At 38.6% G+C, this 24,173-nt stretch overlaps 1 protein-coding gene across 1 annotated transcript in view; it reads left to right on the plus strand.

Moving 5' to 3' along the window:
• The first annotated feature begins 274 nt into the window (after positions 1–274).
• Positions 275–24,173, plus strand: part of GLRA3 (glycine receptor alpha 3) — a 137,913-nt gene continuing 114,014 nt past the window's right edge. Inside the window, exon 1 of the mRNA XM_089777912.1 lies at positions 275–549. Within this exon, the coding sequence (XP_089634038.1) occupies positions 464–549 (86 nt within the window). The 5' untranslated portion in view covers positions 275–463. The remainder of the gene's footprint in view (positions 550–24,173) is intronic.

The following is a 24,173-nucleotide window of genomic DNA, read 5'->3' on the forward strand; positions in this document are numbered from 1 at the left end:
GGTCTGGGAACTCCCCGGAGTGGCTGTGGGCAGCCCATTGCCTGGGCTTGGTCTCCGCCCTCCCCCGCGCTCTCTCGCAGCTGGCCCTAGCGTTCCAGTTGCTCAGGAATGTTGCGAGCGGGGTTCAGGCTGCTAGCAGGAGCCGGAGGGAGGGGAGGGAAGGGAAGGTGAGCTCTTGCTGCCTGATCTTCTCCTGTCGTTTTCTTTAAATGAAAAATTCAAACCCTACCGAACTGGTTCCCAGCCACCACCAGAAAATGTGCGGCCAAGGGGCTGGTGAATAACTGCGCGGGATTAAGACCTCCCTGCCAGCAGGGTTACAGGTGCTGAACTGCCACACGGAGCTCTCCAGGGTGCTGAAGTCCCGGCAGTTTTCTCCAACAGCTCTCCAGACAGAACACATTTTCTTGGCACTCTTTCTGCATCCTCCATGACTCGGAAACGTCTACTCTCGAGGTTGTGAATGCCTCGTAGTATCATGGCCAAGGTTAGATACCTTCGTGCGGCTGTTTCGGGATTTTATTTGTGGGAAGCTGCAGTTCTGCTCAGGTGAGTCCCTCGCGAGTGGGGAACAGAGATCAACAAACGTGCCGCAAGCGGTTTTTCTTGTATAGCTGAAATGCATGGGACTGAGATCATGCCCAGTTGTTGCTACCTCTCCAGCCTTACTCGCCACAAATGCCTAACTTCAATACCCTTTTCCCTGTCAGTGACAATTATATGCATGGGATATTCGTCTTTGGGATAATTTTGTAATACGGGTGTGTTGCTGTGTTTCAGTTTCATTTTTCATTGTAAGGTATCTTGTTTTATTCAGCGCTGGGGCTCCCCCGGGCATAGTTGGTCAACTAGTTTGTGTTTCGTCACATTCTTTCTTTTTCAAATGACAAATGCAATACTTAACACACTTTAAAATTCCCCAGATTGACGATGTGTAGCAGTATATGTTCCACAAAGTTTATTCAGAATTCAGAATACAGTTGATTTCAGTTATTAATAATCATTATTTTAGTTAGTATAGGACATCTAAGCTGGAGACTTTATTCGATCAGGAAAGTCTTTAAAGAAGCAGGTACAATGTGGAGAAAGGAAACTGTTTTTGGAATTTGTTTCAAGACGTTTACCCATTGGGGGTACTATGCAACTAGGCTTTCTAAAATATGTATTGTGCTTGCTACCAGGGAACAATACATCAAGAGTTGAACAGAACAGACTACAGGACATCCTTGTGAAAAAGCTTTGTGCACTTTTTTCAGATCAACTACTATGGTATCAACACATACAGTCTTGTTGTCATGTTCTTTAAGCATAGTAATTACATTCTGGAACAAATTAGATTCCTTCTTCCATTAATCTCTGTATTTTAAAAGGCAAACAAACAGAGAAGTAAATAATCCCCACAATATATACATTTAAAAGCAGAATTCAAGGTAATCTTGTTGATGTTTTCTGTTACAATATTTAAAATATCAGCTATATGTGATTATGTTAATTTTGTTTTGCAATAAGAGAAAGTATAAATACATACAATATACATAACGCAGAGAGGCAGGTTATTACTGAGTGTCATATCCTCACTTTTTTCAAAGGCGCAGGAAGGAAATAAAAATGTAAAAGTTAAGATACCAGAAATTATTTTGTGATAACATACACAAGGGTTATTTATAAACACACTTCTATGCATAGTACCCAGTAGTGGTGATGGAGATATTATACATTCATTTTAGCTCGTGTTAGCTTAATTGTGTCAAAGTGTGAATGTAGCAGCATTTATTATAATTTTATTATACCTTTGCAAATAGGAACAGATTTTAAGAAACTGGGTCACATGATGTGGGATTATTTGGTGCTGTGAGCTGTAGAGGAGTGAATATTTTCTTATAATGTTGACTATTTAATGTATGGAGTAGGGGGATGGACTGTAATATACTGAATGAAATATAATTATAAATAGAAATGTACTATCAATTATTTTATTTCAAGGCTATCCATCGTTATGCCCTTGGCTTTTTATTTAAAATGCCAGCATACTACTGATTGAAAAACTAACCCTTTATTTAGTAAAAACTTCTCTTATTTACAAAAAGCATATATAACTTTTCAGAAGGCAGCTAACTATTCTATCATATTAGATCAGAAAATACTAAATCAAGTTTAAGTTCAGACTGCAGACTGACATCTTTGCTTTGTATGTATATACTTTTTTCCATTTTAAAGCAACAATCATTTTTCATAATAGCAGGATTTTTATCTAAATTATCATTTTTAAGAATGGTCATGGTTGTTATGCACAAAACTCTAGAAATTATGTTGTGTATGCACTCTGTGAAGGCACATAGGAAATGGGAAGGTTCTAGTTCTTATTTTCCAGTCAGGGACAGGGCAAATTTGTAGTCCTTATATACTCCGGAGCACAAAGACTGCTGCTGACTTAAGCTATTAACAGGACAAGCCATCCCAAAAGGATATAGACCAGCAAAGTTGTCCAGGTCCAAATGAAAGTGTCTTAAAATGTTGACAGATGTTTTGCTTTCTGGGAGTCATTGAGACCAATTCTCCTCTGCTTTGCACTTTGGGTAATCATTTACAGTTGGGCAGAAGGGAGTAAACTGCTAGCATGTTGTCTTCTGAGACACAATCACTTCTAGATATCCACTGGGATAAGATTCTTATATAGTACATTCAATGAAGAAATGTACCATCTAGGCACAACTAAGCCCTAAAAGATTTCACCTGTTCCAGATATCACACAGAGAATAATGACTTGTTTTTTAAACATTAGAGTTCCAACTTTTCTTACATTAATTGAATGTCGTGGGATTTTTTTTCCTACAGGGAACAAGGAGGAGATTAAATGCTCTATTAAAAGCAATTTATATTTTTTGTTTTGTGATAGTACTATATTGTCCCATATTTAGATGCCATCTCTGAGAAAAGGGGCTCTACATTATCAGTACATTCTAAATGAAATAAAACATCTCCTTTTTAAGATGTCATATTTCAATGTGAGCTTGTTGCTCTCATCAGTTAGATAGGCAAAATCCCCATTCTTATTTATTTTGTAAGAGAGAAGACAGCTGATTTCCTTATAGAAAAAAAATTGTTTTTGTCCCTTTACATCATAAAAAGAAAATATTCTCATGTAACTATTTTATATAAGCTGACATCTAAAAGCTATGCAAATAGAAGAGCAAAACATTATTTGCATATTAGAAATCTAATAATACATAAAATTTATTTACAATAATGCAGTTGGTGTATAATGGAATAGTGTATTTTAGATCTTATACTTCTGACAGTTTATGGAACATTCCAAAAAGGACATCAACACTTACTTTTCATAAAGTTTTCAAGAGGGTTCAGTTTAGAGACAGTTCTGCTTTCCTATAATATATTCAATGTGTTTTTGTCCTGGTTTATTATTGTATGAAGTTATAATATGGAACAATTTTAACTCCTTGTTTATTGGCCTAATTTATAAACAAATTAGCACACACAAACTCATTTTGAATCCAAAAGGAAGGCTCTTTAAATATACACCCAACTTCCCTCAAAATCTTTACATTCACTTCTAGTAGTTTTCTTCATAGATTTTAAAATTCTGCTTATGATTTAAATAGCTTCTTTACATGCTAAGCCTTTATGTATTTCAGAATTGCTCTTTCAGTATTCCATTAGCAACTCATGACAATCCTCACAACAGCCTTGTTATTTTTATGAAGGAAGACTTTTTTCTGTTTAGACCTCTCTGTGGAAATTTCCCCAAATTTAGGAAAATCAGAAAGTCTCATTAAGTCTAAACTGAGTACTCCTTTTCTATTTTTTGCTGTGAAAGTATTGTTCATTGTAAAGCGTGCTAAGTTACCACGTGTCAGTACAGTAAAATCTTTGTATAGGTCTATATCTTTTACTGCTGCTCATCTAAAATAATAACCCTTGTTAATACTATAAGGCCAGACTGCCCACTTCCACAGGGAAATACTGATAAAAGATTTAAAGGAGAAGAAATGTTTATGAATCCAAGGGTCTCCTGTGGAGACTTCTTCCTATTCTAACAAGGAGCAGGATTTGCCTTTAACAGTAAGAGAGCTCAATCAAAACCCCCGTGGATCTGAATGGATCCAATGAGATCAGGAGATCCAAGTCACTCAGTCTTTCGCTTGTTAACAGAGTAGCTTCACTGAAGCTGAGCCATCAGGGACACCCCTAAGTGTTCCATTCTCCTATATCTACTTAAAGGGGAAATAACAGCTATCCACATTATTGAGAAGGGGGTTGGGGGGAGCTCTGAAAATGTATTGTAACTTCTCACTGTATTACCCTTCTCAAGTAACCTCCTGAAAGGGCACGGGCAGATTTGTATCCACTCCTCTCTCAATCTGTTCTGTGACCACTTGTTATTGTCTCTATGGAGGAGTCCGACCTCATTGAGGTGGCTGACTGCACTAGAGGGAAGGATTTGTGCAGACAGAGTGCCTTTTGCCACACATCCAGAAGTGTGACTGGGCCTACTAGGGATCTGTCTTACGTTATGGAGAATTATGACTTCAGATGAATAGCAATAATAGCAGAACCAACAAACATTTTTTCCTGCAATTGGTCTCAGTAGTTTGAAAAAATGCCAAGCAGAACAAAATACTCCATAAAATATGAGATGCCACCAGAATTGTCCATGAAGCCTCAATAGCTTTTCAAGAAGCAAATAATGAGACCTTTGATACAGCAATAAGTAAAAAAATCCATGTATTGCAAACTCAGTGAATGTACCTTGCATTAAAATCATAACATATATGCATGTGTTGGGGGAGATAATGGAATTTACTAGTTCAGGGTAATGAAGTACAGAGTCTTTCATCGCTAGCCCTAGTCTATAGCAACTAAAAGCTATTTTCAACGGATAGACTATCAGACATACATCAGTTACCTCATTCTAGGTCCTACTAGAATGATCAGCGCAAAAGGGTTCCTATGAGGGTATGCCTAAGAACCTGGATTGCCTTGTAATTTATAAAACAAAGAAGAAAAGGGCTTTATTGTGAGTGAACATGGTAATTTAATATACAAGGTGAAATTTTGGCCCTATTCAAGTCAATGGCTTGCCATTTGCCATTGACTTTGCTGGGGCTCAGTTTTCACCTGCTATACCTCATTTCTTAAAATGAACTGGAAAATAAACTTCTCTGTTTGTGTTACAGTAAAATGTGTTTGTACAGTAAAATATGGAGAAAACTAAATTAAAATTACAATGACATTTAAATTAACATGCGCCTTTCAATTTTTATGCTAATTTTTTCTTCTCAATATTTTCTAATGTATTCATTCATCCTAGCTAACAGATACAAAAAAGTAATATGAGGAATATTGTGATTCTGTATGGGAAAAATGTAATGATTTTTCCCAAGAATCATTTGCACTGACAAAAATGAAAAGAAAGCCATTTAAATCAATAGAGTTAGTCTTAGTAAAACAGGTCAAAGAGAGATCATGTCCCTTGTTGTTCCACTAATTTTAGAATATATTATTTAAATACCTTTATTTAATAAGAGTTTCTTAGATATAGGTGTACATGGGATACATATTTACAAGCATATTGATCTTTGTTATTTGTATCACAATCTCACAATTTCCAGTTTTATGAATACTTAGAGACTTTTTAAAATACATTAGCATATGTTCAATAAATATGTAACTTACTGTTGCTAGGGCCTTTTGTAGTCTGAAATTTCATAACCTGCATTTTTCTTTGAAATCCACTCCTTAATGCAGAATTGTACTCCACAATTCCAGCTTTTATTTACAAGAAATATGTCTAGCTCTCATGGTAACCTTAGAAACATGAGCCAAGCCTAAGTTGTAATAGCATTCCCTTCCATGGCCTGACACAATAGCTGTTAGAGGTGTGCATTGCATTTAAATTGGTTGTTCACTCTGAAACCTTAAGATGACATTAGAAATATCACATGGTAACTGTTTTAATGTTGATAATTTAGCAGAGATACCCAGAAAATGTGCTTATCCCAATCACAAGCTGGCTTTCAAAACCATACATTTATTTTATATTATATATTTTTTAAAACCACAAGTTTCCTGTCTGTCCCAGCAGAGTACTACAGAATCCAGAAATCTTCCCATAGAATTTAGGTCTAGGATGCTGTGAAATGCAAAAGGCCTTGATTAATGCAAAGCATCAAAATAGCTTCGGATATTGTTTCCTTTCAGGTTTTTAATATAGTTGTTTTAAAATTGCATTGTCATTGGTAACACTCAGGAGTTCATAGGAGTCTCCATAGTCTAGGCAGCTGTGGACTGAAAGATATATTATCCTCAGAAACTGTCTACATTCAAAACTTAGTGGCTGCCTAAAGGTGCCCCTCTAGACAGAAGTAAAATGATGAAAAGTGGTGATTTGCTGGTAATAATAGTAATAATAAAACTTGCCTTTTATGATGGGAAGAATAATAATTATGTTGCTGACCCAATAAAATAGATTGTGGGAGCACATCTTTATGCCTTTATTATGCCTGTGATGAGACCACTGGAGGTGCTAGTACTCAGATTTTTACTTGTTCAGCTGTAGTGAACAAAAATGCTTGTTTAGATTTTAAAATGGGGTTGCTCTATAAAGTAATTGTGGACAGAGTGTGGGTGGGCTAATGCTCTTTCCCATCACCTTTTCCATGGCCTAGTTAACTCTGCAAGAGGTGAAACATCCTGCACATGAAACAGACAAGAATACACTTGGGCATGATAATCCTTGCATCCAGCACATTTTCCTTGATTAACATCTCTACATGAGGCAGAGCTGACAGTTGGTACCACAAAGAAGATCATGAAAGCAAAGTAAAGCCATGTATATGGAGAAAAATTTAAACACCATTGAGATATAGTGTGCATTTGCATGTATGTGTGGTAACGTTCCATAAATGAATTTCACTGGAAACATGAAAGGCATCCTTTATTAACCTTGGCATTATTTTCACTGACTTATTCAGTAAGGGAAATGCTTCAGTGCATGCATTAGAAATTCTGGTTTCTGTCATTATATGGCATGAATCCTGTCAGTCTGAGCAGTACCCTAGAGCACTATCTTGACCTTGGCCTTAAGATGATGTCGCGTACTATAAGACTTTTACGTTGGTTTTTGGAAAGCACACACACAAAGAAACAAATCCAATATTGCTTTATTCACATAGCCCACATTACACACAATGAGACATTGGGACTTCAATTGGGCACAAATGGGAGAAAAAAAGCACACATTGAAAAGAACGAGCAAAAGATAGGACACTATAAAATGGTTATTAATAAAATGGGAGTGAGACAAGTCTTGAAAAATTTAAACATCTATAGCTCACTGAAACCTAGTTTTTGTGCATTTCAAACACATGCTGCTATGACTTCTTTCAAAGTATTAAAGAATATATTAAATAAGATGGGACCTAACTCTGATCTCTGCATCTTCCCTTAGTTCAATACGTTTCTGTTTATCATTGTCTAATAATTATAAACAATCAGCCAACCTGACAGTATTAATATCATTAGGATTTTCCTGAGATCCCAACATCATGGTTCCCAAGGACCCAGTTCAACTTGAGGTTTGTCTCTCAATTTTCTCTAATGGCAAACAGCAAAGCTACAATGAGGTTTGATCTAGGGGGCTGTGTCTACACTGGCATGAATTTCCGGAAATGCTTAAAACAGAATAGTTTTCGTTATAAGTATTTCCGGAAAAAGAGCATCTACATTGGCAGGCTGCTTTTCTGGAAAAGCCCATTTTCGCGATCGGGGCTTTTTTCCGGAAAAGACTACTGGGCTGTCTACACTGGCCCTTTTCTGGAACAGCGTTCCGGAATAAGGACTTATGCCCGAGTGGGAGCAGCGTAGCTTTTCCGGAATAGCGGCTGATTTTGTACAGTAGAGCGTCGTTGCTTTTCCGGAAATTCAAGGGCCAGTGTAGACAGCTCGCAGCTTATTCTGGAAAAGCGGCTGATTTTCCGGAATAAGTGGCCCAGTGTAGACACAGCTGGGGTGTTGAGGGCACTACTGTCCCTGCTGGCTTGATGTGGTTTCCATTATATACAAGACTTGCAGTTTGACTCAATGACTCTCAGCACCCACTATAAAAATTGTTCCAGCACCTCTGTATACACTACAAACTTAAATCGAATTAAGTTAAGTTTACAAACAGTCACCAGAATAATTACTAATAGAGAGGTAGCCGTGTTAGTCTGATCTTGGTAAAACAAAAGGAAAAAATATGTAGCACTTTAAAGACTAACAAGATAGTTTATTAGGTGATGAGCTTTCGTGGGGCAGAACCACTTCTTCAGATCATATTCTGAAAATGAATTGGCCTGACCATATATAACAAAGGAATACAATGAAGATATACATTTGTAAGTACATCATTTGTTCACTTTCTTCATTGTATTCCTTTGTTATATATGGTCATACCAATTCACTTTCAGAATATGATCTGAAGACATGGTTCTGCCCTCATGAAAGCTCATAACCTAATAAACTATCTTGTTAGTCTTTGAAGTCCTACATATGTTTCCTTTTGTTTTACCAGAATATTTACTGTAGTTTTTCATGTCCATCCTAACCTCCTTCCACAAACTTAATAGAGGCAAATATGTGTGTGAAGGGAGGGTGAGCTGAAATATGGGCTCTCTGGTCTGGATGGAGCTTCCCGCTGACTACTGATCAGACTCCCATTTGCCTGCTATTCTGCCAGCTGGGCTCCCAGCTCCAATCCTGGATATCAGCTGAATTCAGAACAGGCAGTCAGGACATTGGGGTGAGGGGCAGTCTGGTTTAGAGTTGGCACACCCCGTCTCAGGGTGCAAGCCCTGCCTTAGTGTCAGGGTAGGGTTCACAACAAGGAGCCTGACAAGGATGACAGCCAATAGCTGATGTTATTAAAGCAATGTCTACATAAACACTGCATTTCCCTTTCTACATCAACATAAGCCATCTTGTGGACATGGAGTTATTACATAGGAGTAGTATAGCACTTACTACAAGAGTAAGTTTGTAGTGTAGAACCTGACATCATTAGGTTGATGTAAGCTGCATTACATCAACCTAACTCTGTAGCGTAGACCAGGCCACCACTGATCAGGTTCAAGTGCAAGAAGGTGTATATAAGGCCACAGCCACAAAGCCCATGAATACAAATCAGTTTATGTAGATAGTCTGAATCAGGTGACCACTTGTGCTTTCCATTCTACATCAAATCATACATTTTACTTCAGAGGTGGGTAAATACTGGCCTATGGGTTGGATACAGTTCCCCAAGGATCGTCCCTGGTGGGCTGCCACTGCTCTATTTACCTGCGCCTCCACAAGTATGGATAATTGCAGCTCCCATTGGCTGTGAATTGTCATTCCTAGCCAATGAGAGCTGTGGGAAGTGATGTCTTGGTCCGTATTACTTTCCACAGCTCCCATTGTCTGGGAACAGCAATTTGCAGCCAATGGGAGCTACAACCACCAGTATCTGGGGAGGCACAAGTAAATACAGCAGTTGCAGCCCTCCAAGGGCAAACCCTGATAAACCACTTCTGTTTTATTGCCCACCCCTGTTCTAATTGGCTACAAAAATTAGTAGACCAATCTCCATAAACATCATGAGCTGTTCATGTGCTATCCTACATGCAAGACTATAGCAAAAAGTTGTCACAGATTACTTTCTTTCCTACTATTCTTTATCTACCAAATACATATTATGTACAAGAACACTTTTAATTTACAATTTGTCCATTGTTAACTTCTGTTTCCTTCCCTCTGCTTCCTTTCTTTGTTCTGGCTAAGTCTACACGTCTATACAGCAGGCAGTTATTTGAAATAGTTTCAAAATACTGTCAAGCTGGAGGACTTCTTACTCTGACTCCTGTAATTCCCATTGTACAAGGAACAAGACAAGTTGGAGAAAGAGTGCTTTATTTCAAAATAAATCCTGTGTAGATGCTCCCTATTTCAAAATAAGCTATTTCGAAATAAGGTACACAATTGACATAGCTCAAGTTAAGCCCTGCAGTGTAGTCGCAGCCTCAGGGAGGTACTGAAAGATAAATAGCTTCATAAGTGCTTTCCTAATTTGGAATACTTTCCTGAATCAGAGCCTAGGGATGGAATTTTCAATAACACTTGAGTGTTTTAAATGCTTTTTAAAAACTCCATCCTCCATGTAGCAATTACTTTTAATATCTGTACCACTATTTTACTTTCTTTAAAATCATTCTTAGTGGATACAAATTGCCATTCCTTTTTTTCCTTCTTAAAAGATTGATATCATATCTGCTTTTTTCCAGTCTTCTGGTACCTCCCCAATACTCTGACTTTTCAGGAATAATTAACATTGATTTGATATGTTAATCAGTTCATTTTCTTAGCACCCTGCAATATATGTCATCAAAGCTGGTGGATTTGCACTTTTTCATACTTTCCAAATACAGTATTCCCATAACTACTCTTCACTTCTTCCTACTTGTCAAACTTTTTTTTTGTTTAATACAGATTTTAAAATTTTTTTGCTCTCTCAGCCATTTTTGAGTCATCATTAATTTAATTCTTCTCCTTTCACTTGTCAATGGGAACTATTTAGTACTTTTCCCGCTCCCTTCACTCCTTAGGCTACTATTCTGCTATTCTGTTCCCCTTAGGTAAAATCAATTCATCCACATAAAAAACTCAAGTAAAATTACTTTGATGATGAGTTAGAGAATAGAATTTACCTTCACATCCCATAGTAAGAACCGGGAGCTATAGTGAAGTTTTTTGCGGTTGCTATTCCTGGGAGCTGAAATGGAATTGCCAACTCCATGTGCTCCATGCATGTTGTTTCTAAGGTACTGGATTACGACCCTAATTGTGGCCCTGTGGCATAGCTCCCAACTCCCCCCAAATGACCTCTGCTTTCTATGTGGGGCTGGTCCATATTCCTTCTCCAATGCACAGACTCCCAGAACAGTTGGGCAGTTTAACTTCCTTTGTCCTCTCAAAGATTTTAATTGCTGCTCCAGCAGAGCTGAGAGATTATTGCCATTTTTCTTTTGAGAATGTAGTTGTATTTCAAGATGCTTTTCTCTACTGTGTTTGTGCCTCTTTTGAGTTTCCTTTCCACAAGCATTTCAATTTTAGTAGCACAAATGCCTGTAGGAAGCAGATTTTAAATTCATACTTTACTATTCAGTGAATTATTAATTCTCCTGTCAGCACTCATGCTAGAAGTCTAGTTTTAAGAGTTTTGCTCATTCAACTTGGGAACAGTAACTATTTCATGTGACTTGCATGAGCATTCACAATATAGCAGTGGTCATTTACTGTCAAGTCAAAGAGTACACCTATACTGCAAGCTTCTTTTGACAGCATGTAGAATACATACTGTGCATACCCCCTCGCATGGTCCATCAAGAGGCTGTCATCAGTTGGGATGGGGGAATAGATTCCTGCTTGGGTTTTCTCCCCCTATTCAAACCAAGGAACCCTTTTTATCCACTTGCAACAACACCTACTACCTTATACATATGTATGAGGGTTCCATCTCCTTTTTTCCTTATTTGTACTGACACAATCCATAAGCTTTGGAGTGCCCTGCTGTTCATACTTTGTCCTTATTCTCGATAGCATTTATGTACTCACATCACAATGGTCACCTATAGTGATAGTAGCATTTCTTGTGATGTTACAATCAGGCGTCTAGACAGCTACATTGTTGTGTACTGTGTCTGAATGTTACCCAATGGTACATTCATTACAGTAACCTTGTAATTATTGACACATGGTTATTCCTTGGTCACTTACTTATGTTAACGTTCCTTAGGCCTAGTACAGCTTAGCTGAAATCTTACAGGCTTCAGCTGGTAGAATGTACATTATAGCCTTATTTTGCTAGCATACCTAATACACACACCTCAATTATAAATACTTATCAACCTTACACTTCTATGATACTATCCTACTTCATTATTGTTCACATATTAATTGATTATACATAAACATAACAATAACTCCTCTATTGAATGATTAAATAAATTCATTGACTACAACAGGAAAAGGTTCCAGCAACAGGGAAAAGCACAGGCAGTGGGAGGGACTAGGGAAAGGCTCAAGAAGTTTCCCATTGCCAAGATTTTCCCCACTCCCATGCCAGAGCTTTTCAGTGATGTGTAGTTATACACCACAATGCTGACACCCCCCATACTATGTAGCTACACACCACAAGTGGCATGCAGCATAGACACAGTATACTCTAATAAACAAAATTCACAAAATAACTTTGAGAGTTTGAACAATGACTTTACCCACAAACATCACAATCAGTTTACAGACATTCTGGCTTAGTTTCAAAAGATTTAGGCAGCTAAAGTGTCAAGAAGCCCAACATTTAGGTACCACTGTATTAAAAAGCAGTAACATTGGTCATCTGCTGCCTGTCCTTAGTGTGCCTTATTTTTCATCATTAAAATTCTCTAGACACCTACATTTCTGCTAAGCAGGCGTTCATAGAGCCACCTAAATCCTGACACCACTAAGAAGCTCAGCACCTAATTTATGCCTAATCTCCACAGGATCCACACGTTAGGCATTCCACCCACCTATCTCACTATAGCACCAATAGGCAAGCCCTGAATTTCACATAAAGGATGGCCAGACAAAGTCCTTGTGCTCAGATTATTGGTTAAACACATATCCTGAATATGGGACAGTCAGGTTCAGTTCCCTCCTCCACCTTATGTGAGGCAGGAATTTGAATTTAGGTCTTCCTTATCCAATGCAAGTGCTCTAAACACTGGTCTATTGAGTATTCTGGAATGGGTCTCTCTCAATCACTGTTTCATTTTTTCTAAATAATTAATACTCATTGGAGCAGGGACTGGAGCCATTGTCTCCCCTTTCGAGTGAGCTCCCTAATCACTGGGCTATATAGAGTTACTCACTAAGTATTTATTGGGCCAGAGAGAGAATAAGTGAAAGAGCTTCAGCTGAAAAGAGTGAGAAGTTGTTAATGCCACAAGTTCCCTTTTGTGAACGGAGCCTTTTGTGAACAAGGAGAGGGAATATTTGACAGATATGTTATTTTTTACATAATAATTATTATTATTCATTCCCTTTTTGTCAAACTGAAACCAACTTATATTTTCATTTATGAGTAGTCCTTGTGATTTACATATATAATCACAATACATATTTATATTGGATTACCTTGGATGCAACAGCCATTCTTTTGCTTTCAACTGTCACATTAAAGAATCTCAAGGGTTTTTGCTACCTTACGAATTTAGTTTTTGCAGGGTGAAGTTCACTGCTACAGCAATGTTTTGCATGTCCTTTCTCATAGTATAAACTCCCATCTCTTCAGTACCTTGCTTAACCTACTCAGCACTTAACTCATTCTCAAGAAGAGCTTTCTTTTTGTTTATATTCTTTTTTCTGACTTCTTCTGTATTTCTGGTGTCTCAGAACTTTATGGCTGTGTCTAGACTGGCCAGTGTTTCCGGAAAATCAGACGCTTTTCTGGAAAAACTTGCCAGCTGTCTACACTGGCCACTTGAATTTCTGCAAAAGCACTGACGATTTCATGTAAGATTGTCAGTGTTCTTGTGGAAATACTATGCTGCTCCTGTTCGGGCAAAAGTCCTTTTGCACAAAACTTTTGCGCAAAAGGGCCAGTGTAGATAGCTCAGATTTGTTTTCCACAAAAAAACCCTGATCGCGAAAATGGCATTCAGGGCTTTTTTGCGCAAAAGCACGTCTAGATTGGCATGGACGCTTTTTCGCAAAAAGTGCTTTTGCAGAAAAGCGTCCGTACCAATCTAGACACTCTGTTCCGAAAATGCTTTTAACGGAAAACTTTTCCGTTAAAAGCATTTCTGGAAAATTATGCCAGTCTAGACGTAGCCTATGTGTTTTGTACATGCTGCACATAATTGTCTACCCAGTCGCTATTCTGGATAAACTATCTGTAGGACAGGAACCAAATGTTGAGGATATTGACGTAAGAAGAAATTTTTCTACCATACTTTTCAGATGCAATATTAAAATAGTGTCAGATTATCAGTCATAATCAGATGATTACTTAATTTCAGCAAGATCTTTTTTAATGAAAGTGTTTTTCTTTCTTTGTAAGGTTCATTTTATTTAACAATGATGAATTTTGTCACCTATATATTTACTACAATCATAAAATCATGGAATTATTGTTGACATTAAAACAATGTAATCATTATTTTAATCTTGAGTTATCCAATAAATTAATATCAGCTCAGATTAATTTTCAGAAATGCATTTCTGCTCTTTGTGAGATGCAGTTGAGTGCATAGTAGCTGGTTGCAGCTTTTGCCTGTATACAGTTACTTCCCCAAGAGTACGTAATTAATTTCCTTGAGCTTTGTAAAGCTTTGTAAAGCTTTTTAATATACACTGTATTAAAAACATTCAGACAACAGTAGAATAAAATGAACCACAAAATAAAGTTCCCATAGCTACAGGGCCTTGACTTACCCTGTCTGTTCCATGGAATAGACTAAATAATAAAATGAAAAAGCCATTGATCCATTGTTATGTGCACAAGCAGCATCAGAAGATAATTCTGTACTCAACACTGTACTTAGAAATATTTTGTTTTAAACATTGTCAATGGCTCAAAGAATATGTACTTCAGATACTCATAGGGAGAAAGAAGCTATGATTATCTGACAAAAATCATAATAGCAAAGATGAGGATATCTTGACACTCAGCAAAAGTATACATATAAGGTTTTTATTATAAATTGCTTCTGTATTATATCATAAAAGAAAAAGGAAACCACCAAAAGTTACAAGGTGAATAATTTAATAGTTGTATATTGCCCTTTTCAACAAAAATATAAGTGACGGGTTCTGAGGAATGTACCTCGAATAACATACAATACCTTTGGGGTTACACTAAATTGTGTTTGTATGTAACAATCTCCAGGCACCATTATTCTGGCAGGGGTCATTAAAGTATGACATTACTCTAGATACTCACTTTCCAACTCTAACATTCTCCTACACCAGAGATGAAAAGAATTGGGAGAAGGTGGTTTAAAATGTGATTTTAGGCTTTTGATAGTAAGACATTTCTTCTAAAGATGCATATGCAATCTCTTTTTCATATTAACTGTTTCAACAGTTGCTCCTACCGTTTAAAAGTTTACAAATAAAAAATATCTGCCATTGGGCTGAGACTCACATGGAGAAATTTCAACTCCAAAGGTGAATAGTTCAGAAAGTATAAGCCCACTATAATATCTGATAAGAGGTATCAGTAAATTAGGACAAGAAGTAATGGGCTTAAATTGCAGCAAGGAAGGTTTTGGTTGGACATTAGAAAAAACTTCCTAACTATCCGGATAGTTAAAGACTGAAATAAATTGCCTAGGGAGGTTGTGGAACCTCCATCTCTGGAGATATTTAAGAGCAGATTATATAGACATCTTTCAGGGATGGTCTAGATGGTACTGGGTCCTGCCATGAGGGCAAACTAATTGATGGCAGTTTTGAGAAGACTCAGAAAAACATGATTTAAAATATAATTGAGAGAAAGCATGTACTCCCATGCTCAGAAGAAGGAAAACTCCGATTTCAACCCAATAACATCAGGCTTGGTAGTTTGCAAAAGTTGTACTAACCACACATGTTTTTTGGCTCTACATTGCCAATCCCAGCTGACAGGATAAGGTGGTGGTAAAACAAATCTATGGAGAGTAAAGTATCATAGGCTGTGTCCAGACTCAAGGGTTTTTTCAAAAAAAAGTAGCCTTTTTTTGAAAAAACTTCACCTGCATCTAGACTACAGCTCCATTGTTTCGAAATTAAATCGAAAGAACGCGGCTTTTCTTTCGACGGCGGAAAACCTCATTTCACAAGGAAGAACGCCTTTTTTCGAAAGTGCTCTTTCGAAAAAAGGCGTTCTTGAATGAAAACAGGGCTTTTTCAAAAGAGAGCATCCAGACTACCTGGGTGCTTTCTTTTGAAAAAGCGGCTTGCTTTTTCGAAAGTACTGCTTGTAGTCTAGACGCTCTTTTTCGAAAGAGGCTTGCAGTCTAGACGTAGCCATATAGAAAAACTCATATGGTAAGACTGAAGGAAAATATCTGTGAGGTTCTCCTGGCAGAGGTTTTCCTTAATAGTTTCCTTAGGGGCCAGGCTTTTTTCCAACAGACAGAGCCTACCTATAAAATCTGTATGTGGATTCCAGTGGTCCTGCTCCCTTGCAAGCTTCCCTATGTTGGCAGCTGCTTCTAGCATCCCCTCCCCGCCACCCAATATTGTTTAAGTTACACCAGGGCTATGTCTAGACCGGCCAGTTTTTCCGGAAAAACTTGCCAGCTGTCTACACTGGCCGCTTGAATTTCTGCAAAAGCACTGACTTCCTACTGTAAGGCTTTTGCGCAAAAGGGCCAGTGTAGACAGCTCAGATTTGTTTTTCACAAATAAGCCCCAATCGTGAAAATGGCGATCGGGGCTTTTTTGCGGAAAAGCACGTCTAGATTGGCACGGACGCTTTTCTGCAAAAAGTGCTTTTGCGGAAAAGCGTCCATGCCAATCTAGACGCTCTGTTCTGAAAATGCTTTTAACGGAAAACTTTTCTGTTAAAAGCATTTCCCGAAAATCATGCCAATCTAGACGTAGCCCAGTTGTATAGAGTCCTAGTTAATCATTACATAAAAAGTGGATACAGAAAATGTTTCAACTTTGCCCCATTAGCTCAGAAACACCCCTATACTATCACAGAGGGCAGCCCAAACACAGATGTTTCAATTCAATGCAGGGTCATTGTTCACTTTTGATGTTTTATTTGTTTAGTGAAGTGTGAAATAAAAGTATTTTAATCCAGCTTCCCATGTAAATCTAAATGAAACTTTAACTAGAATTCTCTACCTCCATAATGTATTGTCTTTTTAAAGCATATACTATACCTGGCACTGCTGTTCCTATTGTCTTAATACAAGCAGCGTATTGCAACTTCATTAAGGAACAATGATCTGCTGATTTTTTAAAAGCATGGAAAGCAGAACATTCTAGAAATGGCATTAGCAGTTCCAATGCAATTCTGCAGGAAGCTTGCTGGTTTGAGGTAGTAAGGTGTCTGGTATTCCAGAATGGGAAGTGGAGAGTGGCAGAAGAGCAGGTTTGGCAGGAAGCTGGGTAAGAGCAAGTTCAGCGAGAGAAACAAGGTTTTTTTGTTTGTTTGTTTTGCACTCAGAGAGTTGTAGGCAGGTGTTTTGGGGACTTGAATAATATAGAACTCTTGAAGATTCATGGAGTTTAAGACCAGAAGGGATGATTAGATCATATAAGTCTAACATCTGGTCTAGTTACAGTCCATTACATTTCTCGTAGTTACCCCTGTATTGAGTCCAACAGTAAGGCATCCAGTCATGATTTGAAGACACATGAAGAGGTAGAGAATCAACCTCTGTCACTGGTTGTTAATCATTCTCACTATAAAGCATTAGTGACTAATTTCTAATTTGATTTTTGTCTGGCTTCAGTTTCCAGCCATTGGGTGTTTTTATCGTTTTCTCTAGTGTATAAAAAGAGCCTGTTAGTGTCTGGTATTTTCTCCCCTGAAGGTACGCATAGGCTAATCAAGTCATCTGTCAATCTTTTTTATAAGCTAAACAAATCATGCTCTTTAAGTCTCTGATTCTAAGTCATTTTCTCCAGCCATCAAATATTTGTTGTGGCTCTTTTCTCTATCCACTCCAATTCTTCAACAACCTTTTAAATTACAAACAACAAAACTGGCAACAGTATTCCAGTATCAGTCTCACCAATGCTATAAGTTAAAATTAACATTCCTACTCCTGCTTCTCGCTAGACTTTTTTGTCACAGCATCACACTAGAAGTTCATTTGCAGTTTCGTGTGAATTTTTCAAATTCTTCACTGAGTCCAACTCTAAGGCATCCAGTCATGATTTGAAGATACACTAAGAGGTAAAGAATCAACCTTTGTCACTGGTATTTAATCATTCTCACTATAAAGTATTAGTGACTAATTTCTAATTTGATTTTTTTCTGGCTTCAGTTTCCAGCCATTGGGTGTTTCCAAGATACATTCCCAACCCCCTCTCCCATTCTGTACCTAGTCAGGGCTAACAAGAGACTTTGCTGGGCTGTGGGGGGATCTGGCTCCATCCCCCACAAAAGGAACATGGCCTTGGATAGAAGGGATTGTGGGGCTGGTGGCTAGCTTCCCCCAGCCAGACCTTCACCTTCACTGGGGCAACAGGGCATGTACCTCTGACAGTGATTTAAAGAGACCAAGATTCTGGCCGCAGCAACTGCCACAGTAGCAGTGGCAAAGGGCAGAAGCCCAAGGCCATTTTAAATTGCTGGGTCCCAAGGTAGCTGCCACCTTTGGCCTCCTGCCAATGGCTCCATTTGTAGAGTTATAGCTTTGCATTTGGCTGTATTAAAATACCCTGGCTATGTCTACACTGCAGAATTTTTAAACTTGCAGAACGTCCACACTACAAGCCCGTTCTTGCACAAGAAAAAGTACAGTAAAACATAAAACCAAAGGGCTTTTTGTGCAAGAGTTATTCCTCTCCTCACGAGGAATAAGCCTTTTTGTGCAAGAGCTCTTGCGCAAAAAGGCATGTGTGGACAGGCAAAAGGGGTTTCTTACGCAAGAAACCCATATGGCTAAAATGGCCATCAGAGCTTTCTTGAGCAAGAGAGCATCCTCACTGCCATGGACACTCTTGCACAAAAGCACATTGCCGTGTGGTTGTGCTCTTGCACAAGAACTTTTTGCAAGTGTAGATGCAGCCCCTTTGTTTTAATGGACCAGCCTACTATGTGATCCAGATTGCTCTGTGTGATTGCCCCCGCCATCATTATTCATCACTTCACTAATCTTTGTGTAATCTATTATATATTTATCAGCAGTCATTTTATATTTACCTTCCATCATTGATGACTATGTGGCTTAAACACAAAAAGGAAGCTTTAAACACAAAAAGGAAGTGTATAAGAAGTGGAAACTTGGACAGATGACTAGGGAGGAGTATAAATATATTGCTCAAGAATGCAGGGGAGTAATCAGGAAGGCAAAAGCACAACTGGAATTGCAGCTAGCAAGTGTTGTGAAGGGTAACAAGAAAGGTTCTACAGGCATGTTAGCAATAAGAGGGTATAGGGCTCTTACAGGATGAGGGAGGTCACCTAGTGACAGATGATGCGGGAAAAGCTGAAGTATTAAATGCTTTTTTTGCTTCTGTCTTCACAGACAAAGTCAGCTCCCAGACTACTGCACTAGGCAACACATTATGAGAAGGAGGTGGGCAGGCCTTAGTGGAGAAAGAACAGGTTAAGAACTATTTAGAAAAGCTAGACATGCACAAATCCTTGGAATGCATCCAAGGGTACTGTGGGAGTTGGCAAATATCACTGCAGAGCCCTTGGCCATTATCTTTGAAAACTTGTGGAGATCAGGAGAGATCCCGGATGATTGGAAAAAGGCAAATATAGTGCCCATCTTTAAAAAAGGGAAGAAGGACAATCCACGGAACTACAGACCAGTCAGTCTTACCTCAGTCCTTGGAAAAATCATGGAGAGGATCCTTGGAAGAGGGGAAAGTGATCAGGAATAGTCAACATAGATTCATGAAGGGCAAGTCATGCCTGACCAATCTGATTAGCTTCTATGATGAGGTAACTGGCTCTGTAGACATGGGGAAGTCAGTGGATGTGATATACCTTGACTTTAGTAAAGCTTTTGATACTATCTTCCACAATATTCTTGCCAGCAAATATGGAAATATGGATTGGATAAATGGACTGTAAGGTAGATAGAAAGCTGACTAAATTGTGAGGCACAATGGGTAGTGATCAATGGCTCAATGACTGGTTGGCCGTCAGTTTCAAGTGGAGTGCCCCAAGGATCAGTTCTAGGGCCCGTTTTATTCAGCATCTTCATTAATGATCTAGATGAGGGGAGGGATTGCACCCTCAGCAAGTTTGCGGATGACACTAAGCTGAGGGGCTGAGAGACTTGGGCTTATTTAGTCTGCAGAAGAGAAGAGTGAGGGGGGATTTGATAGAAGCCTTCAACTTCCTGAAGGGAGGTTCCAAAGAGAATGGAGAGAGGCTGTTCTCGGTAGTGACAAATGGCAGAACAAGGAGCAATGGTCTCAAGTTACTGTGGGGGAGGTCCAGGTTGGATATTAGGAAAAACTATTTCGCTAGGAGGCTGGTGGAGTATTGGAATGGGTTACTTAGGGAGGTGGTGGAATCTCCATCCCTAGAGGTTTTTAAGTCTTGGCTTGACAAAGCCCTGGCTGAGATGATTTAGTTGGAGTTGATCCTGCTTTGGGCAGGGGGCTGGACTTGGTGACCTGAGGTCTCTTCCAGCCCTATGATTCTATGTTAAATAGAGTCAGCCCTTGTAATGAGCCTTCTGGATCCCATTAGAGTTACTCCCATTCAGTGATGATTCACCAGTGAAGATTATTTGAAACTGTCAGTTAACCAGATCTTAATCCATTGAATACATGTTCTTAAAAAAGTACAGTGCTAACTTTTTAGTCAGAAATTTATGTGGGACTAAGACTTACATCAGAGTAAATATATTATGTTAGTGCAGTTATCTTCACTAACTAACCTTGGAATCTCATGCAAAAATGAAATCAAGTTTGTTAAGCCTAGCTTCCATAATAGTGACTGGCATTAACTATATTTCTATCCTTTAACTTTTTTATTAATGTAATCATTGGTCAGTTTTTCCCATTACTTTGCCTAGGACTCATCTCAAGCTAATTGACTTGTAGTTACCCAGATCATCCTGCTTTCACTTTTTGAATCTTAGCACATTAGCACTTTTCTAGTCTTCTAGAATTCCCCTGATATTTGAAGGTTTCTTAATATCAGAAGACGAAGGTTCTTTCTACCAACTTTTATTGTATCTTGGATGCAAGTTATCCAAGCCTTCTGATTTTAGAAATATTTATCCCTAGTAGATGTTATCCATCCTCCTCCATTGCTAATGGAATGGAGAATTCTTCATCAGTCTTATCTGGTACAAGTACATCATTCTGCTTCTCTCCAAATACAGAACAAAAATATTTATCAATCATTGCCCTGAATTATTAACAATTTGCCACCTCCATTTAATAATGGATCTAGAATTGCTAGGATTTCTTTTGTTCCTGATACACTTAAAAAGCCTCCTTTTAATTGTCCTTAACTTTGCCAGCCATGGATTTTGTCCTGATGTGTTTTGTCCTGATGTGTCCCTTATCAATTTTCTGCACTTTTATAACTTCTAGTTGGTACTAGTTGCTATCTATTTTCCTTCCCTGCATCTGTAGTAAAATTGCTTTTTTTTGTTTCTAATACTTTTATGTCACCATTGATCCATGATCTATTTTAGCCAAAGTTGCTGTCTCTTATTGTAGAAATGTACTAAAGTATAATCTGGAGTGTAATAGAAAGAAAGCCTTGAGACATGAGATCTGATATGAAAGTCCTTGTGCAAGGCCTAAGGTCTAAATTAAAATGAAGCCCTGTTGAGATAAAGTCAAGTTAGCAAGAGTCAAGCTATGAATAAAAAAAATCAGGCCCTTTCATAAAGCCAGTTGCTTGCTTGCCTGCTCTCTATCCAATACATGAATTTGGCAAGAACAGGCCTGCCACTGTAAAACCATGTCTGGCACTGCAAAAACACAAGACACTGCTAGGCACTTAGTATTTATGAAAACACATTCCAGAAGGGTAATGCCAGAATACCTCAATACCCAGATATGGCACCATCACACTTCCCAAAGATGATACAAGATTTCTTAATTAAAGTTAGGATGACAGGATGATGGATAGAGATTTTTGAGAGAACCAGCATGCACGAATTAAAGGGTGGTAACTAACCATCTCAGAGAGACAATATATAACTTGTTTGTATAAAAGATTGTTTAGCCTGGGAGGGAATGGAAAGCCCTGGGCTATGTCTAGACTACATCCCTTTTTCGTAAAAGAGATGTAAATTAGACGTATCGCAATTGCTAATGAAGAGGGGATTTAAATCTCCCCCGCTTCATTAGCATAAAAATGGCTGATGCTTTTTTTCGGCATGGGGCTTTGCCAGAGAAAAGCACCAGTCTAGATGCTGATCTTGCAGAAAATAAAGCTTTTTCCGAAAGATCCCTTATCCCTCTATGAAATAAGGGATAATGGATAAGAGATCTTTCGGAAAAGGCTTTATTTTCCGCAAGATCAGCGTCTAGACTTGTGCTTTTCTCCGGCAAAGCTCCGTGCCAAAAAAAAGCGGCAGCCATTTTTATGCTAATGAATTGGGGGAGATTTAAATCCCTGCTTCATTAGCAATTGCGATAGATCTAATTTACATTCCTTTTACGAAAAAGGGATGTAGTCTAGACGTAGCCCTGATGTTTACCGATCAAAGTCCATTGTAACAGGCAGGCATGTACTAGTGAAACGGTAGCATTGATCTGAAGAACCAGGACTGTGCTTCATTGACAATAAACCTGGCCAAGCACCTTCACAGCTGAACCAAGCCTGTGGTCTCTTTTGGGCACTTCAATCAAGGTCTGCTGGGCTAGCTCCCTCCCCAGAGTTGGCACAGGATGTAGAAAGCACACATACATGCAGCCAGCAACTGACAGCCAAGGATAGATGGACTTTGAAAAGAACTCATGTTACCAAAAAACAACAAAATTCTCATCTGCTTGTTGGTCAACAATAGAAGGCTTAAATAGTTTGACTATTTCTACAGTAGGTAATGACAGGCGTAACATTTGTTTTTATTGTGCATCTGCTATTCCTGAGTTTCCGTTTACAGTTTTCTTGTATGACGCTTTTGTGTCTTTTTATCAGCATGGATCACTAGTTTATTCCATAACTTAATGTTACATCATTCAATAACTTGGATTACATCAGCCTCTTGAGGTTATTTATCCAGCAGTTATTGACTCAAACCAGTTTACTTGATTGTGAATATGATATTTTAAAAAACGTGATTGTGGGGAAATAACCAGTTGCAATCAGATTGCTGGTTTTCATTTTAAAAAGGGCCTACTGAAAATATTTTTTTTACTGAGGCACATTTTATTTAATATTGGTGAATTTGTCACCATTATATTAACTTATGACCATAAAATTAAGGAAAGGATTCTTGGGATTAAATCAATATAATCATTATTTTAATCATGAATGATCTAATACATTCATATCAGCTCAGATTAATTTGCAAAAATGCTTTCGGTACTGCTCTTTATGAGACGCAGTTGAGTGCATAATGGCTGGCTACAGCTTTTGCCTGTATACAGTCACTTCCCCATGAGAATGTAATTAATTTTCTTAGGCTGCTCTGTAAAGCTTTTCAATATACACTATATTAAAAGCATTCAATCATCAGTAGAAAAAAATGAACCATAAAATAAAGTTCCCATAGCTCCAGGGCCTTACGTTACACTTGCTGTTCCAAGGAATAAGCTAAATACAAGTTGTACCTCCCTTGTCCAGCACCCTTGGAACCTGAATGGTCCCAAATAAGGGGATTTTCCAGACGAGGGAAAATCTCTCTTGACATGGCTTGTGCTGCCCCAGGCTAGGACTCTAGCCAAGTCCCACTGCTGCCTGCCCAGCCATGGCTCCCCCAGGCTGGAGTTCCGTGGCTGCCAGGGATGCTGCGACTTTTGAGGCTGCTGGGGCTTCTGTGGCTCTGTGGCTGCTGGGACTCTGGGGCCGCTGTTGGCCCTCCACTACTGCCCAGCAGCAGGAGCCAGAACTCCCTGCTATGCCCTCTTCCTCAATATGGGGCTCCTAGATGAGTCATATCCCTCCTTCCCCACTTCTGCCTTGTGGCCCGACCTTGTTATACCTGAACTCTGTGGCCCAGGAACATCCGTGGTCCATGGATGTTGCCAAACCACAGAGTCTTGGTTAAGGGAGTTACAACCTGTAATAAAAAAAAAAGCCAATGGACCTTAGTTATATGCACAGCAGCATCACAAGATGGTCCTGTAATCAACACTACTTTAAAACACAAACATTTCTAATGTTTTCAGTACCTCAAAGAGTCTGTATTTCTGATGCTAATGAAAAGAAAGAAGCTATCATTAAAATGTTATAAAGGTAAAGCAGTGGATAAATTGACATTAAGTAAAAATGTATGCATAAA

Source organism: Pelodiscus sinensis, chromosome 4, assembly GCF_052426305.1.
Source record: "Pelodiscus sinensis isolate ZL-2025 chromosome 4, ASM5242630v1, whole genome shotgun sequence".
In the NCBI taxonomy this organism is placed as follows: domain Eukaryota; kingdom Metazoa; phylum Chordata; order Testudines; family Trionychidae; genus Pelodiscus; species Pelodiscus sinensis.